Below are 20,000 nucleotides of genomic sequence, written 5' to 3'. Positions count from 1 at the left end.
CACACAACACGGCCCGTGTCAACGGGCTTTAGGACTAGTAAGTTTATAAATAACAATGAATAGCTAATTTAAGATCAGCATAGCTGAGATTATCTAAAGCTTTTTGATTATTATTTTTTATCATGTTTTTGTCACAAATTTTATTTTCAATTTTTAAACATACAAATATATTGAACAAAAGACCAAGATTTGTATTAACTTATTCTGAAAAAAACAGTGCGGATACCTGTAAACTGCTTCTTTTGCCAACTACATGTGACTAGTGTTGATGCTTTGTAAGGCACGTTTCTTAGCATCAGCATATTCATTTGCTGATGTTGTAGTTGTAATTCAGATTATGCAAGATCTTAAAGAATTTCATAGATAACATCTTCATTTCCTAATTCTGTTTACGTTGGTAAACAATTCAAAGCAAACACATTTTTGCAAGTTGATTTAATGTAGAAACAGATTATGATAACAGATAAAGGCTCATTACAGTTACCTTGTTTACAGTGTTACTGTTTCAGAAAATTGTTAAATGGACATTAAACACAAAGGGGCAGATTTAACATGCCCCGAATGGTGCCTAATGCACCTGTTTCTGCGCGAGCCTTCAGTCTTAAGACCGCTGCTCCTTAACTCGTACGCCTCCTCTGAGGCGGCGGACATTAATCCGCCCAATCTCATAAAATCGGGTTGATTGACACCCCCTGCTAGCGGTCGATTGGCTGCAAATCTGCAGGGGGCAGCATTGCACAAGCAGATCACCAGAACTGCTTATGCAATGTTAAATGCTGACAGTGTATGCTGTCGGCATTTAGCGATGTTGGGCGGCATGTTCCATTACAGCGGATCATGTCAGTCCGACAAATGATAAATCGGCCCCATAATATCATTCATAGTTTTTTTTTCACTGATTTTCCTCTACCCCAGCTACAAAAGGTCATTTTCTAACCAATCACAATCCTGTACATATATATGGTGTAGGAGCATACAATAATGTTTACAACAGTGCAGGAGAAGAAAGATAGGGTTAAAACCCTTCCTGCTAATTTTCTTTTCCCTTAAAGGGACATTAAAGTGAAGGTAAACTTTGGTAAATGGAAGCCCGTTTTTTAAAAATACTATTAAAAACATTGGCACTTTCATTCATCAAAGTGAATGACTACCCTGGGGGAAAGCTGTGATTGGAGGAAGCTGGATTAGTCATTGCTGACGTGTGAATAGAGGATCTCTATGTGGGGGAAGCTGCTGTAGCAGTGAAAAGAAAAAAAGGTAATTTTTTTAACAAAACGGCTGCTTTGTAAACTTTGATGAATGAAAGTGCCCCTGTTTACCTTCACTTTAAACAATAAATAAATACTAGATAGAATGATGCGTTCAAAGAAAAGATTAGTCTGAGAATAACATAGCTGTTTATATATTGACAAAATAAGTTAAGTTTTAGTTTCTATAAAACAATCAGAGCTGCAATATTGTAACTTAGGTTACCTTCTCTGGTGTGGCCAATTAGTGACAGGTATAAATAGGTCACTAGAGTGTGCAGCCAATGGTTGTGTGGTATATAACAGTGTTCTGCACTTTCATTTCTAACAGGAACTGAAAAGCTCACAATTTCATAATGGAATTATAGGAAAATAGGACAAAATAAACAATAAAAGTCTATTGCAGAGTTTTTTTTATATTATATACAATTTATAATTTTATATTATCATCTCAAAGTGTTTAAAGGGCCAGTAAACCTAGAAAATAATGTTATATAATTCTGCACATAGTGCATACTTATATAACATTAGCTTAGCGCTAGGTTTCTAAAGCAAATTGTTAGATATATAATTAGCAAAGAAAACAGAACGCTGCTCTTGGCTCTACTGGGCGGGTCTGTTTTCTTCTGCTAAGCGCATCGCAGGCACTCTGTCTAGTCACAGTGCGCCCGATCGCGCTATTAAAAACAATGTAGCTCGCTCTCGCTCTGGTCTGGTAGCTGGAGCAAGCTACATTGAGTTTATTAGCGCGATCGGGTCGGCTGTGATTAGACAGCGTGCCCAGATGTGCTTAGGAGAAGAAAACAGACCCACTCAGTAGAGCCAAGAGCGGCGTTCTATTTTCTTTGCTAAATATCTATCTAACAACTTGCTTTAGAAACCTGGCTCTAAGCTAATGTTATATAATTCTGCACTATGTGCAGAATTATATAACATTATTTGCTAGGTTTACTGGCCCTTTAATGTCCCTTTAAGATGGTTCAACCCTTGTTTTATACAGTTATTAAACTATAATTGATTTTTTAAGACAAATCAAAATTATTTTTATTCTCCACGCTATAATTCAATAATATATATATATATTGATATACTCATTCATATGCTTATATTTATATGACACATTAATTTTCTTATAGGCTCACAGTCTATCGGTGCAGAAAGGCAGTCTACTAGCTGTAAGTTATTGTAAAAGCACACATTGCTGATTTCTATCCTATAATAATATCCACGCCTAAACCACTAATATCCTCACTGCTACTGCAATCATTTCTTTTTCATAAGCAGCAACATTATTAATCCACCTTAAGAGAATACATGGCTAAATGATAATTTGGGGGATAAATACTAGTGCATGAAATAATGTTAATAGCAGTTTTATCTCCAGACTCACTGGGAGGAGGTGCAGCGGAACGCTTTTTGAGGTATTTTACAGTACAAGAAAGCTAAATAAATAAATAGTAAATGTATGTTGCAGTGTTGTTATGTTTAAATTAATTCAACATTTTATTGGAATTACGTTTGTTTTATGTCCTTTTAACCTTCTTTTGTAGCAATGTGTTTTTCTCTAAAAATTGCAAAATTACCACAAAAAATTTATTTGAACCACATTTAAAGGATATTACTAATCAATTTTTAGGTACATCAACAATTATTCTCTCCATTGGAAAATTCCATGTCAAGTGGTTGGTTCTCTTTCAAACAATTTTTACTTAGCGTTTTAAATGTACAAAAATCACATTTTTTTAAGTGCAGTAATATACAAAAAACATTTTATCTGGTGCTAGGATTGAGATACTTCAATGAACCAAAAAATAAACCTTGCTCAGTACAAAACAGATTTTTATTTTATTTGTCACATGGGAATATTTGATGAAGTTAACATTTCATCGTCCAGGACACAAAAATTTAAAAAACTAAAAAACTTTCCCAAAATACATGCTTTAAATTTTTTTTAAAAAAGTGTTGTTCCTTAATATTTTAAGAGCGTGCACAACAAATTTTAAAATTGGGATCTCAATAGGATCTTATATTTTTAGTAAATGTTATTTATAGCAATGTGCAACTTCCTGATTTTACACTAGATAGTAGTGAAATATCAACAATAACAAATATTTTGAGAATTTATTTTGGCTGGATATTTTCCTGAGATTGATAGTGGTTTTATATTCATAAAATTCAGTCTTATCATACCTTCGATACATCATTTAAGGGTACATCATAAAGTTGAGATATGTTTCTCTTTAGTTGTTTCTAAAACTGAAAAAAAAGTGAAAACCTTATATATGATTTGTCTAGCGGTTTAATGCAATCACAACAAAAAAAAACAATTCACAAATATAAAAGGTACTAAGATTTAGGGCTATATATGATAGTGTTAGGTACTTGGCCTTGACTTTTTGGGTATGTCTGAACCTGTTTGAACTTGGCTTGTCAATACTAGGGTGCTAAGCATCTGTTTGGGTTCAGCTCTGGAAGAATAGTTGGTGTCAGTCTTTTTCTAAATAGTTTAGTGTTAATATAAAGTAGTGACTTGTGTATTAGCTTGTTTGGTGTGGTGTTGAAATAATTTATAAAATATAATCTGAATTCTACCATAAGCACTTTCTTGGACAGAGATGGCCAAAAAGGTACACAAAAAAGAAGGCTAATGAAAAGCTTTATAGTTGAAATTAACCCCTGCATTAGACTGGCACACAATCTCCGACAGTTGAAAAGTAAAGGGTGGAAAAAGAAACAAAGCAAATTGTAAAGTGTGAAATGTGTGAGTCACAACCTTCAGGAGAAAATGATTTATTTAAATTTTACAATATATTAAATAAATGTATTGTGTGTATATATATATATATCTTGGTCAAAATAAACAGCAAAGATAGGTATTACGCATGTAATAATACAGATTCTGAATCTAGCAATAAAAAAATAAAAAAACTAATATACAAGCACATTGGGATCTCAATTTACAATATCAATTTACAAACTTTTTATTTTAATAGAAATCATTTTTTAATATTTTGTTCTCACAACCTTGAAAGTTTAACTTCCAAAACCCTTAATATCAAATAAAGCATGTTTTGTTCTGAACAAAATGTATTTTGTTTTATTAATTTATCTCAATTCTAGCCTGAGGTCATTGGCTATTGGTATACTCATATACACCCAAAAATGACGGCTATTTGAAAAATTACAAACCCGTATAGATTAAAAACTAGATGACATAAAGTTTTGACATTTTAGATTTCCGAGCTTCTTCTATAACACTAAGGGCTAGATTACGAGTGGAGCACAATATTGCGCTTACGCGAGCGTGGTACTTGCGCTCCACTCCGTAATACCAGCGCACGTAAATGCCCTGAAGCCAAGCACTTAAGAGAGCGCGCTTCCATAGGCTTCAATGGGAGCCTCGTTCTTATGCAGATAGACATGGCAAACCACCTAACGCAGTGCAGAGGGCAAATCCCACAGCGTTGGGCAGCAATAAATAAATATATATGTATATGAATATATTTATGTGTTTATATGTGTATATACACATATAAACACACACACACACATACACATATATATATATATATATATATATATATATATATATATATATATATATATATATATAAAAGCATATACATATATATTTAAAGTGAAAACACAGTCGCCCATTGACCTCAATGTAAAGGCACTTTAGATGCCATTTTTTTCTAACACCCCCATATCCCCCTCACTGTAACCCTTTATAACTGCTACGTGCAGCTTTTTTTTTTTTTTTTATTTATAATTAAAAATGCTCATTTTTATTTTACATTTAAATGCACAGTACTATTTATTTTAGGTGCAATAGGGGCATATTTTAACTTTTGCCCAAAGTGAAACCGCAAGCTTCCAGGTGCATTAACCAACCACTTGTATTGGCTGGCTATTTAACGTGCGCCCGTAAACGGGCACATTTTCCCTTAATGGGCACATGTTAAAATAGCGCTCCACTCGGGGGCGTGTCTTAGCAGCGATCCTGGTCGGTCGCACTTTCCCTGAGCTCCTGTTGATATTCTAAAAAACCGCCGATTTTGGGAGCCTTTTTACAGTACAAGTATCTGCTTTGCCCATCATTGGGCACCAGCACTCAGTGGCATACCGTATATTTTTAACTGCACTGTATTTTTGACACCGGAGCAGGGGACAAGACAGAAGAGGCCTGGAGCGGCGGCTCATTACAGGTAGCGCTACCCCCCTCGGTACGCCGAGGTTCTTTGCCGACACCAACCATCTCGATATAGCCCACACAGACAACATCTTCTCACAAGGGGGAGCATACTCGCAACAAAGACAACCGGTAACAACAGGGGTATTGGGTGCAAGAGATTTATACACTCCTGTAATTAAAATGGCCCCCGCAGAGGAAATCGCACCACAAAATAATATAGACTCCCGCATGGCCAGATTTGAAGAATGGTGTGAACGACTTATTGCTGGAGCTCCATATGATTACTTGATGAGTCGATGGAATGCCGTGAGTGCAGTGAATGCACCTAATGAGGGCGAGAAAATTACGTTGTCACCAGAATCAGACACATGGCAGGACAGCCTCCGACACCCGGTGATCAAGCCTGCAATACTGCATAAGCTACAGCATAGGGAGGCGAAGTTGGAGAAATTATATGGAACATCACCTGAGTGCCTAGACTCAGGATCCTGGCTGAAAACAAAGATCACCATTAAAGCGGACGCCGGGGTAAGCTGGCTACAAGCGGGAGAACGACCACTACATAGTGCAGCCGAGGGGGAGTCAATGGGGACTCCCCACGAAGCCAAGACAGCAAACCGGAATTACCCCAGGGCTCCTAACACTGTTTTGCACAAGAAGGTTGTACACATAAAGCCAGCTCTTCTTACAAAGGGAACACCGGAGGAACCAGAAGCCCGCCGCAAACAACTTGGTCATATCTTGCTCCCGGGAAATCACGTTGGGACACTAGAACAGAGTGACCAGAACATACAATCAATCTTGTGGCACTGCACCAGCAGTTTCCAGGATCTCTTCCATACAGCTGGAAAGACTCAGCCTCTGTCAGGGACAAATTCTTGGGGCTAAACTTTGAGAACAGATGATAATGCTATATTCACCCCTTGTCACACAATAATAGTGAGGACATTGCCGGGACATTCAAGTATGTTAAACTGTTTTTTATCTGTTGTTTGTTTCTTGAATCTTCGCACTCTAGCTGAGAAATGGCAGGATAGATAGTAGTGAGCAGGAGGGAGATACATATAATAGAGCAGAAGCAGCTTGCCTTCATTGCTACCTACGTTATAACATAAATAATGCCAAACCGGGACTCCTATGCAGTATGTATTGAACCGAATGCTCTAGCTTCCTCCTAGATGTTTTATTTAATCAGTTTATACTCTATAGTTCTGCTGTACTGTATTTTATGTATTATATTGTTAACACTGTTCTCACATTAGAAAGGCATATCCACTGCTTAGAGGCTCTATCATTCCTTCATTACACATGCACAATATTGAAACACCCCCTTCTCCACGTGGCTAGCGGCCGAAGCCGCGGGAGAGGGCATGAAAAGAATAGTGTGGAGAATGAGGGATAATTATGTAATATCATGAAGTTAGAATCCAGAGCAGACAAGATCTACACATTTAAGTCCACATCCCTTGGAGATTTAGAAAATGATGCTTCCTGCAGCTACCTATCTCCGGGGTTAATATTGCAGTCTGCGCTCCACCGACCCTGAACAATAAACAGGGATTATTAATCAAACATTAGACCAGTCACCAGTCCCCAACCTTAGTAAACACTTTGGGTTGCATGATCCTAGCTATGTAATTATAGATCCCCTGCAGCGGGGTGGGTGTGCCCCTTTCCTACACCCAACATAGATTTGCATAGGGTGCTATAAAAATAAAATGAACATTGATGTTATAAGGTGTGGTATTGGCTTTTAAGTTAAAAGCTTCAGAATATATTGTTAATATGGTTATTGACTTGTTTTACCTATCATTTCCCTACTTGCCCTTTTACATATACATATACTAAAAATTATAGACCCAAAAGTAGTCTGAACTGAAGCAATTAGGGACAATAAAAATAAGAAAATGAGGGTTGTAACTTAAGATGTGCAAAAATGCATGATTGTATTTTTAATGAGCAATGTTTGTATTATTCTTCTGCATTTCAACACTACTGTATACTATTAAGTAATAACTGTATTGTACAACTCCTCAATAAAAAAATTAATAAAAAAAAAAAAATAGCGCTCCACTCGTAATCTAGGCCTACGTGTGTGCAGAGAATCAAGGTAAAAGTCAAATAAATGGGATCACTTGATACAGAATAAAAACAATCATTTTGTTTTGACAATTTGCAATCTTTTGCAGCCCAGGGCCAAACCCATTGAAAAGCTTTTTGGTTGTGTTTATGTGCTTTGCACATTTATTTTGGCCACTTAGAGAGAGATACAAATTTATAATCACTGTAAAGAATGTTTCATGGTCAAAGTTCAGAAGCAGGGATTTAATAGGGCAGGGAAAAACGTTTTATTTTTAAGTTAAAGTACAGAAGTGGTTAACTTAAAGGGACACTAAACCCACATTTTTTCTTTCATGATTCAGATAGAGCATGCAGTTTTAAGCAACTTTCTAATTTAATCTAATTATCAACTTTTCTTCATTCTCTTGGCATCTTTATTTGAAAAAGCAGGATTGCAAGCTCAAGAGCTGGCCTATTTTTGGTTCAGCACCTGCTACCGAGTGTTCTGAACCAAAATGGCCTGGCTTTTAAGCTTACATTCCTGCTTTTTACAATTTCGTTTGTTATTTTTTGTAATTTAGTGTTGTTTTTTTTTGTAATTTAGTATTTTTTATTTTTTGTAATTTTAGATTTAATGTTTTTAGTAGTGTTAGTTTTTTTTTAATGTGTAGTTTAGTTTATTTAATTGGTAGTTTTTTTTAAATTTTAGTATAATAGTTTAGTATAATAGTTATGTTAGGTTACTTGTTAGTTTAAACTTTAGTTTTTTTTTTAATTTCACAGGTAAGTTTTTATTTATTTTAAGATAGGGATATTGTAATTTTAATTTAAAGTTAGGGGGTTGTTAGGTTTAGGGGTTAATAGTTTAATTTAGTTTTTTGCGATGTGGGGGGCTGGCGGTTTAGGGGTTAATAGGTTTATTTAGTTGCAGTGATGTGGGAGGCCAGAGGTTTAGGGGTTAATAACTTTATTTAGTGGTGGCGATGTCGGGGAGCGGTGAAATAGGGGTTAATAACTTTTATTAGTGGTGGCGATGTCAGAAGCAGCATATTAGGGGTTAATAACTTTATTATAGTGTTTGCGATGCGGGGTGGTGGTTTAGGGGTTAATAGGTAGTTTATGGGTGTTAATGTACTTGGTAACATTTTAGTTATGAGTTTTGTGGGACAGTTTTGTTGCACAAAACTCTACTAGTCTCAGATAGCGGAATGGATCGTGCCGGTATAGGCTGGAACGCAAGCATTTTAGCCTCACCGCACAACCTGTAATACCGGCGCTATGGAAATCCCACACAAAAAACTTTATTTTTTTGAGTGCGAGATTGACGTTGAGTTACAGGCTAAAATGCTTGCGGTATAGCTATACCGACAAGACTCGTAATGGCTGCGTTACATTTTTTTATGCTGAAATTGCCATTTTTTCAGCGTTAAAACCGTCATATAAAATTCGTAATCTAGTTGTTAGAAAGTTGCTTATAATTGCATGCTCTATCTGAATCATAAAAGTAAAAATTTGGATTTAGTATCCCTTTAAATAATGAAAATACATTATATTTTTAATGCCTAAGACTCTTTGTATGGTGAATAAAACTGGAGTATAATTTCCCTTTAATAAATCCAACAAGTTACATAATAGAGAACCTGCAGGAGAGATATAGCAATATCATTTCTGTAAGATCCGAAGCTGCTCTCTGTTAAATCCAAAATTAGAAGCAAAATCTTTCCTACATTATTGAATTGAAATTCAAGTTTGCATCTTAAAGGGACAGTATACACCAATTTTAATATAACTGCATGTAATAGACACTACTGTAAGAATAATATGCACAGATACTTATATAAAAATCACGAATAAAACTGTTTAAAAACTTACTTAGAAGCTTCCAGTTTAGCTCTGTTTAAAAGCTTACTGGAACACCCACTGCAAGTGGCAAATAAGACACTCCCTCTCCCCCTTCCTTTGCATATGAAAAGACCCTTTACACAAACAGAAGCAAGCTGGAGTAGGTAGACATCAGTATTCTCCTAAAACTTTGGGGCTTGGTTAGAAGTCTGAAAATCAGAGCAATGTTATTTTAAAATAAGCAAAACTATACATTAAAAAAAAACAAAAAAAAAAACTGTATGGGCTATATAAATGGATCATCTACAAAACATTTATGCAAAGAAAAATCTAGTGTATAATGTCCCTTTAAAACAAAACTTTTCTAAATAAAATATTTATTTGACCTCTGTGAAGAAAAAAACACATACAAGTATATTATTGAAAAAAAAACAAATAGTCTGTGTTGCTTGATGCTGGCCAGGGTTATGTCTCAGAACAAAGAAAATGAAATCTCTTTGAGAAATATAAAAACAAAAAAACAATAACACTACTCCAAGTATTTCTTATTTATATTCCCACAGACCTTAACCATGCACCCCGTGAGTCTGTGCCAATTTCTGCTAAGTAGGAAAGTCATGGGACAGTGGCATGACAGACTCTATTAAACGGCACTGCGCCGAAGCTGGCACAGATTTACGGGTTTTACAAAGACCAGATCATATTAAATACGGAGAGAAAATAAAAAGCAGCTCAAATCACAAGGCAAAAGAAAGCACAAACGCATAGGGAAAATTGTGTTACAAACTAGTGCATAAATACTGCGCAGATACAATGTACGGAATGGAAAATAATGGTAAAATAGTGTTGTTGTTTTTTAAAAGGGTTATTGTATTTTATGTCTTTTCTATATTAAAAGGACGTGAAATCCAAAAAAATTATTTCATGATTCAGATAGAATATACCATTTTAAATAAGTTTCTAATTTACTTCTATTATCAAATTAGCTTTGTTCTCTTGTTATTCTTTGTTGAAGATATATCTAGATAGGAAGTGTGCACTTCTGCAACACTACATGACAGGAAATAGTGCTGCAATCTAGTGCTCTTGCTAATGTATAACATTGTTGCAAAACTACTGACATATAGTACTGCAGAGACGTGCACACTCCTGAGCTTACCTTCCTGCTTTTCCACAAAGTATAACAGAAAAAAGTAAAGACAATTTGATAATATAAGTAAATTAGAAAGTTGTTTAGAATTGTATGTTCTATCTGAATCATGAAAGAGAAATTGTGGGTTGTCCATTTAACACTGGTTTCTTTTATTAGTTTTAGTATCCCTGGTTTAAACCAACATCACTTTTTTTTTTAATCAAGTCTTTGATAACACTTTTTTATTTATACAGGGTTTGATTCATATTTAGTATTTAAAAAGAGTTCATAACTAGAGGACAAGTTTAACCTACTGCCTACTTATTATTGGTAATGAGTACTATTCTTGTGATATGATAATCATGGCAAATTTGTATTCATTTTATGAGTTCATTAACATCAGATCATTTCCTGTCAATAATATAAACTGAAATCAAAGAATTGTTAAACTTTACTGTACGTTATCAAATCAATAATAAATGTTTTCTTAACTAAAATATGTTGAATACCTTGTATTATGTAATTATCACTTTACAATGTTATATCATGGTTTTTATCAGTTAATTCCTGGAACTGAGATTCAACCACCAGTCCCCGGGGGTCCGTCAGTTGAAGACGACAGGTCAAAATCAGCACCAACATCTCCATGCGATCAGGGTTTGAATTATTTTTTTTTCTCTCTCTTATTTTTTTATTAAATAAATATAATAATTAAATAAATTAATTAATAAATATAGCTTATGTAGCTATTATATATACATATATATATATATATATATACATGTATAAATTAGCCTTTGCCTCCAATGTGAACCCAATTTTTTTTCTTTCAGTATTCAGATAAAACATGTGATTGTAAACAACTTTCCAATTTATTTCTATTATCTAATTTGTTTGTTCTCTTTGTATCTTTTGTTGAAAAGGATACCTAGGTAGACTCATGAGCTGCTAATTGGGGGCTGCACATATACGCCTCATGTTATTGTCTCACTCAATGCATTTAGCTGGCTCCCAGTGGTGCATTGCTGCTTCTTCAACAAAGAATACCAACTTAAATAAAATAAGTAAATGTGAAGGTTGTTTAAAATGTCCCTTTAAGTAAATATTGTTATAGAGTTTTATATAGAATATGCAGTATAGAGATCTTCCAAGTCCTTATAAAATAATTCTCCATGTGTACTTGTTCTTGAAAAGCATATAACCAAGGTCAAGAGGGGTACCCACCCCATGCCACTCCCTTTTGGGGGGCTAACACTGTCAGGGATGAGGGCATGAAAAGGTGCAATGAACATAATGTATTTAGATGATAAAAAATGTGTTTATGGTATCAGAAGGTGTAATATATAGTGTTATTCTTTATAAAGGACACACAGTGTTGGGACAGGGGTGGACCACAAAGGAGGCAGGGCATACAGGGAGGGAAATAAAGGGGTTTGGCTGAGGGGCCCAACAGTTTGATGTATAAAGATGTATAAGATGTATATTACTGATATATATATATTTATTAGTATACTATGCAGTTAAATAGAAAAACATAATTTCACCCACATATCATTATGTAGCCACCAATCAGCAAGCGCTACTCAGGCGCTGAACCCAAAAATCGTCCGACTCCTACGCTTACATTCCTGCTTTTCAAATAAAGATAGCAAGAGAACTAAGAAAATTTGATAATATGAGTAAATTAGAAAGTTGCTTAAAATTGCCTGCTCTATCTGAATCATAAAAGAAAACAATTGAGTTCAGTGTCCCTTTAACTTTTTTTTTCTGTTGCTATAGAACAGGAATGGCCAAACAGCGGGCCCATGGGTCACATGTGGCCCTTTGCATTAGTTTTTTTTATCTCCCCAGGGGGGGAAAGTTGGAATTTTAAAATGTGTGGCTTTGGGGATTTATGTAAAAAGGTCAAACAGGGAGGCCACAACTCAAAAAAAAATATTGAAAGGGAAACAGCATTCAAAGTGTTTCCTGCAACCATAACTAAACCTGACTCTGTGTGTCTGGATGTTTTTATGAGCTATATTATTGTGTTTTTAATACACATACATTTAAATACAGTCCTTAAAGGGACATAAACCCCAAAGTTTTTTCTTTCATGATTTTGACAGATCATACAATTTGAAAGAACTTTTCCAATTTACTTCTATTATGTAATTTGCTTCATTCTTTTGGCATCCTTTGTTAAAGGAGCAGTAATGCACTACTGGGAGCTAGTTGAAAGCCAGGGACAAGAGGAATATATGTGCAGCCACCAATCAGCAGCTTCTGAGCCTACCTCATGTACTACTTTTAAAACAAAGGATACAAAGAGAACAAAACTAATTAGATAATAAAAAGAAATTGTAAAGTTATTTAAAATTGCATGCTCTGTCCAAATAATGAAAGAAAACAATTTGGGTTTCATGTCCCTTTAAGGCTTCTAAAATATTGAGCTGTGGCCCCCATGTGTGAAGAAGTTGCCCATCGTTGCTATAGAAAGACATATCTACCAAGTCTAAACATTTTTAAAACAAAATAACACGTTGTTTTTTCAATAGCCACCACTTGCCTTATTTGTAGAAACCAACCTGGTCTTGAGTCTGCAGACAACTAAGGCTAGTCCATGGTCATTATGTTAGTACACAGTAAATTGCTTTGCAGTTATCTGTTAAAGCCAATTAGGGAGAGATATATATAGCAGGGCTGGTCTTGAGAAGTCAGCAGGGTGCTTTTCCAGCTCTGAGAGTTAGAACATTTACCATTTTCTGAGCTTAAAGGGATACTAAACCCAATTTTTTTCTTTCATAATTCAGATAGAACATGCAATTTTAAGAAACTTTCTAAATGACTCCTATTATCATATTTTCTTCTTTCTCTTGCTATCTTTATTTAAAAAGCAGGAATTTAAACCTTATGAGCCGACCCATATTAGGTTCAGCACCCTGGATAGAGCTTGCTTATTTGTGGCTACATTAAGCAAACCAATAAGCAAGCATAACCCAGGTTCTGAACCAAAATATTTACATTCCTGCTTTTTAAATAAATAAAGATAGCAAAAGAACAAAGAAAAATTGATAATAGGAGTAAATTGAAAGTTGCTTTTAAAATTACATGCTCTATCTGAATCCCTGAAAATAAATTGGGTTTAGTATCCCTTTAATTACATGAAAAAGGAACAAAGTAAATCATGAAAATATACAGGCATGGTGTTATATTACACATAACTAAAGTTTAAATATGGAAATCTCAAGGTGTTTACTGTCTCTTTTAAGTGTGCCGTTCTGCTTTCAAATGTATTTTAACTTAAATTAAGCTCCTTAAAACACTCCACCAAAACAAATTTGCAGTTACCATGGAGGATTTGCTCCACTGCTATCTGAATTTGTTATGTAACCCTTTTTGGGAAGATTAAACTGAATTGAGGAAAATAGTGACAAACCTGTTCATATGAAAACAGAACAAAATAAATAAGAAATAAATAAGAATTTTCTCATAAAATCAAACAATTTTAATACCAATTTCTTCATCTATATTATTTTCCCCTCAGAAATTAAAGAACTTGAAAACAACATAAGGAAAGCGTTGTCGTTCGATAATCGAGGGTGAGGAACACAAAGCAGCGCCACAGCATCAATAGACTGTCAAATGATAAGTTTAGGAGAAAATGGAGAGAACGGGGAAATTAAACTGCTTCAATCAAAGCGAATAGGGCTGGAAGATTTCAACTTCATTAAAGTATTAGGAAAAGGCAGTTTTGGAAAGGTTTGTAAAATTTTGGAGACATTTTGTTTTTAGCTGAGTAATATAAACAATATGGTCATCTATCCAAGGTAGTACTTGGGACACGTAATATTTTTAAGATGCTCATGAAAGGGATATCAAAACCCAAATTGTTTCTTTCATGATTCAGATAGGGCAATGTCATTTTAAACAACTTTCCAATTTACTTTTATCACCAATTTTGCGTTGTTCTCTTGGTATTCTTAGTTGAAAGCTAAACCTAGGTAGGCTCATGTGCTAATTTCTTAGACCTTGGAAGGCCGCATTTTGACAATTTTTTACCACTAGAGGAAGTTAATTCATGTGTGTCATATAGATAACATTGAGCTCACACACGTGGAGTTACCATAGGAGTCAGCACTGATTGGCTAAAATGCAAGTATGTCAAAAGAACTGAAACAAGTGGGCAGTCTGCAAAGGCTTAGATACAAGGAAATTGAAGGCAGTAGTGTCAGCGGCCGCTCCAGCCCATCTGTCGGCGCCCAGCGAACGGCTCAAGCGGATGACGTCATCAGCGCCTCCGTACCCAGCATCTCTCAACCTTTCCATACACAGTGACAGGGTGCAATGCCCGAGATACAGCGAATCAACTGCAGTGACAATCCAAGGAATAATAGGTCCGGCAGCACAGCAGTAAACCTGATAAGCTTTTATTCTTCATACAAGGCAAACAGGTACACCATGGAATAAACGTCTATTCCATGTTGTATCTGTTTGCCTTGTTTGAAGAATAAAAGCTTATCAGATTTACTGCTGTGCTGGCCGGACCTATTATTTCCTTAGATACAAGGTAATCACTGAGCAAAAAACTGGGGAATGGGTAATAATTGATTATTTATCTTTTAAACAACAAAATTCTGGTGTTGACTGTCCCCTTTAAGGAAACTTTCTAATTTACTCCTGATTATCAATTTTTCTTCATCAACAAGCGCTACCCAAGGTGCTGAACCAAAAATGGTCCGGCTCCTAAGCTTACATTTCTGCTTTTCAAATAAAGATACCAAGAGATCGAAGAAAAATTGATAATAGGAGAAAATTAGAAAGTTGCTTAAAATAGCATGTTCTATCATGAATCATGAAAAAAACATTTGGGTTTCATATCCCTTATACACTATAGAATTGTAAACAGTTGCAAATAATAAAAAATAGCATTGGATCCATTTTACATTTATTCTTGTCTTTATATATACAAGATTCTTATTCTTTGATAGTATAGATTTCGCTAAAACCCTGTATTGAAAAAGCATCAAAAGTTTTTACATAACATTCAATAATTCATTATTCAAACTATAAAGGAGAAATTTAAAGCTGTGGATATCAGATGTTGAAATTCCAAAATAGGTATTGTGGTATTGACCATTAGTCAATAAATACAAGACTAAATACATTGAGTCATATGGAACATATGTGCGGATATTCTTAAAATTAACTGGATGTCATTTTTTATGGTTTCAGGTCATGCTAGCGGAATATAAAGGTAAAGATGAGGTATACGCTGTGAAGGTCCTTAAGAAGGATGTTATTTTACAAGATGATGATGTTGATTGCACTATGACAGAAAAAAGGATTTTAGCCCTAGCAAGAAAGCATCCCTACCTAACGCAACTCTACTGCCTGCTTCCAGACCAAGGGTACAAATCAGCCCCTATGTTTTCAAACACTCTTATTTGTTTTTGTTATTTTTTTTCTCATCTTACTTCCCTATCTTGTACTAATTTGGTTTTATATAGAATTTTTATTTCTTCCCTCTTAAAGGCCTGCATATATTTAGTTTAAAGGTGTTTTTTGTCACATAATTTGATCAATATATCATGAGATTGATCCCAAAGGGAACCCCAGGGATGGACAAGAGGACTAAAATTTACTTTGTACTAGGAACTAACAATCTGTTTGTCCTGTGCTTTTCCAAAATAAATAGATGTAACAAACAAATCATATGTGTTGCTGAAATGCAGAAAATAGAAGCACAATTTCTTAAATAAAAAATGTTTGCTTCTAGCAAGCAGACAGAATGCCCGAAACTGAGACCAAAGCAGTGCACATACTTAACCATTGCAACAGCAAAAGCCATTTGAAATATAACATAATTTATGTAAGAACTATCCTGATAAATTAATTTCTTTCATAGTGGCAGTCATGGTAGTCCATGAGCTAGTGACGTATGAGATTATCATTCCTACCAGGAGGGGCAAAGTCGTTTCCCAAACCTCAAAATACCTATAAATACACCTCCCACCTTACTCATACCTCAGTTATAACATATAGCCAAGTAGTGAGGTTTAAAAAAAAAAAGGAGTAAAAAGCATACAAAAAGAGGAACTGGAAAAATAATGTGCTTTTATACAAAAAAAAACATGACCACAAAAATAGGGTGGGTCTCATGGACTCTTGCCACTATGAAATAAATTATTTATCAGTTAAGTTCTTACATAAATTATGTTTTCTTTCATGTAAGTGGCCAAGAGTCCATGAGCTAGTGACGTGTCACGTATGGGATATAATACCCAAGATGTGGAGTCCACGAGTCACTAGAGAGGGAGGGATAAACCTAAAAACAGCCAATATATGCTTAGAAATTAAATCCAAAAAATATTTGTTTTTCTTAAAAAAATAAAAAACAATTAAATCAAAGGCTTTAGAATCCGAACTGAGACAGCTGCCTGAGGAACCTTTCTACCAAAGGCTGCTTCCGAAGAAGCAAACACATCAAATGGTAAAATTTAGTAAATGTATGCAAGGAAGACCAAATTGCTGCTTTGCAAATTTGTTCAACTGAAGCTTCATCTTGAAAGCCCAAGAATTGGCAACTGATCTAGTAGAATGAACTGTAATTTGCTGAGGTGGAGACTGCCCTGCCTCCGAATAAGCTTTGTGAATCAAAAGTTTCAACCAAGATGCCAGAGAAATGGCAGAGGCTTTCTGACCTTTCCTTGGAACCAATAAAAAAATAACAAATACACTAGAAGTTCTTTCTGAAATCTTTAGTAGCGATGAACATAATATTTCAAAGCTCTTTACCTACATCCAAGGAATGTAAAGATCTTTCAAGAGTATTCTTAGGATTAGGACACAAGGAAGGAACAAACAATTTCCCTATTACTTGTTGTTAGAATTCACAACTTTAGGGAATTTTTTTTAACAAAGTCCGCAAAACAGCTTTATCTTGATGGAAAACCAGATTAAGGGGACTCACAAGAGAGAGAGCATACAATTCCAGAAGAAACTCTTCTAGCAGAAGAGATAGCCAAAAGAAATTAACACCTTCCAAGAAAATTAATTTAAATATCCAGAGAATGCATAGGCTCAAAAGAGAGCCTATAAAATCTTCAATACCAAATTGCGACTCCCAAGAGGAGAAGAAGATTTAATAACAGGTTTGATACGAATCAAAGCCTGAACAAACAGTGAATATCAGGAAGCTTAGCAATCTTTCTATGAAACAAGACAGAAAGAGCAGAGATTTGTCCTTTCAAAGTATTTGCAGACAACCCTCTTATCCAAACCATCCTGAAGAAACTGTAAAATCCTAGGAATTCTGAAGGATGCCCAAGAATAATCATGAGTGTAACACCTTGAAATATAGGTTTTCTAAACTCGATGATAAATCTTCCTTGAAACAGACTTATGAACCTGTATCATAGTGCTAATCACGAGTCAGAGAAACCTCTATGACTAAGCACTAACATTCATTTCCATGCCTTCAAATTTAGAGATTTGAGATCCTGATTGGAATAACGGCCCTTGAGACAGAACTACCTGTAAGACTTGCATCTGTTGAGATCACAGTCCAGGAAGGATGAACAAAGGAGGCCCCTTGAACAATAAGGTGATGGTTTAACCACCAAGTCAGAGGAGAGTTGAGTGTTGGGATTTAAGTATATCAAACTGTGATATCTGAGTATAATCCCTGCACCATTAGTGCAACATGCAAAGCTGTAGAGGTCTCATATGAAAATGACCAAAAGGCGATCACGGTCAGAGGCCTGCAGTCATGAGACCCTAAAACTTCCATGCACATAGCCACTGAAGGGAATGATAGAGACTGAAGGTTTAGACAAGCTAAAAACCAACTTAATTCATCTCTTGTCTGTCAGAGAGTCATGGACACTGACTCTATCTGGAAACCTAAAAAGGTGACCCTTGTCTGAGGAATCAAGAAACTCTTTTGTAAATTGATCCTATAACCATGTCTTTGAAGAAACCACACTAGTTGTTTCGTGTGAGATTCTGCTAAATTAAAAGATTGAGCTAGTACCAAGATATCGTCCAAATAAGGAAGCACGCAATACCCTGCTCTCTGATTACAGATAGAAGGGCACTGAGAACCTTGAGAAAATTCTTGTAGCTGTCGCTAGGCCAAACGGAAGAGCGTCAAATTGGTAATGCTTGTCTAGAAAGAGAATCTCAGAAAACGATAGTGTTCTGGATTAATCGCAATGTGAAGACCATGCGTCCTGTAATTCTATTGTGGTCATGAAATGACCCTTGCTGAACAAAAGGCAGAATAGTCCTTATAGTCGCCATCTTGAAAGTTGGGACTCTTACAAAACAATATAATATTTTTAGATCCAGGATTGGTCTGAAAGAATCTTCTTTCTTTGGGACAATGAAACAGATTTGAAATTAAAAACCCAAACCCTGTTCCTGCTGTGGAACTTGGACAATCATCCCTGAAAGGCTCTAGGTCTGAAACACACTTCCAAAAAGCCTGAGCCTTCACAGGGTTTATTGGAACATGAGAAAGAAAGAATTTTCCCATGGGAGGTCTTATCTGAAACCCTATTCAATACCCTGAGAAACAATATCCTGAATCCACTGATTTTGAACAGAATCTGTCCAATTGTCTTGAAATAATTTCAATTTTAATCTGCCCCCCACCAATTTAACTGGTTTGAGGGCCGCATCTTCATGCAGTCTTAGGGGCTGGATTTGGTTTTCTTATAAGAAATGGATTTATTCCAATTCGGAGATGGTCTCCAATTAGAGCCAGAGGCCTTAGGGGAAGGAGAGTTTTTTTGTTCTCTATTCTGATGAAAGGAGCAAAAAACGATTGTGAGCTTTAAACTTACTCTTAGAGTTCTTTATCTTTAGGCAGAATAAACTCCCTTTCTCCTAGTGATAGTGGCAATAATAGAATCAAATTGAGAACCAAATAAATTATAACCCTGAAATGATACAGATAGTAATCTAGATTTAGACACCATGACAGCATTCCAATATTTAAGCCATAAAGCTAGTTAGAATAGCTAATGACATCAAATATAGCATCACAAATAAAATGTTGAAGTAAAAGGAACAATGCTAGACAGATCAGGATCTGATAGCTACTGTGCTAAGCTGTCCAACATCAGCATAGAAATAGCAGGTCTAAGAATATAGTCAGTATGTAAATAGGCTCTTCTAAGATAAGATTCAATCTTCCTATCTAAAGGATCCTTAAAAGAAGTACTATCTTCCATAGGAATAGTAGTACGTTTGGCAAGAGTGGAAATAGCCCCATTAACCCTTAGGGACTTTTTCCCAAAACTCTAAATTGGCCACAGGTAAAGGATACAACTTCTTAAACCTAGAAGAAGGGTTAAAAGAAGTACCAGGCTTAGACCATTCTTTAGTAATCATATTAGCGATAGCATCTGGAATAGAAAAACTTCAGGAGTAACCTCAGAAGTTTTAAAAACAGAATTCAAACGATTACTAGTTTTGTTATCAAGAGGACTAGACTCAATACCCAAAGTAAACAATACTTCCTTTAAAAAGAACAAAT

General features: G+C 35.3%; 1 protein-coding gene across 1 annotated transcript in view; it reads left to right on the top strand.

Moving 5' to 3' along the window:
• Positions 1-20,000, top strand: part of PRKCE (protein kinase C epsilon) — a 941,255-nt gene that overhangs the window by 577,000 nt on the left and 344,255 nt on the right. Inside the window, 3 exon segments of the mRNA XM_053712727.1 lie at positions 11,038-11,134; positions 14,004-14,218; positions 15,692-15,867. Of these exon segments, the coding sequence (XP_053568702.1) occupies positions 11,038-11,134; positions 14,004-14,218; positions 15,692-15,867 (488 nt within the window).

Source organism: Bombina bombina, chromosome 4, assembly GCF_027579735.1.
Source record: "Bombina bombina isolate aBomBom1 chromosome 4, aBomBom1.pri, whole genome shotgun sequence".
Lineage (NCBI taxonomy): Eukaryota > Metazoa > Chordata > Amphibia > Anura > Bombinatoridae > Bombina > Bombina bombina.
This window is presented reverse-complemented; position numbering and strand designations above follow the sequence as displayed.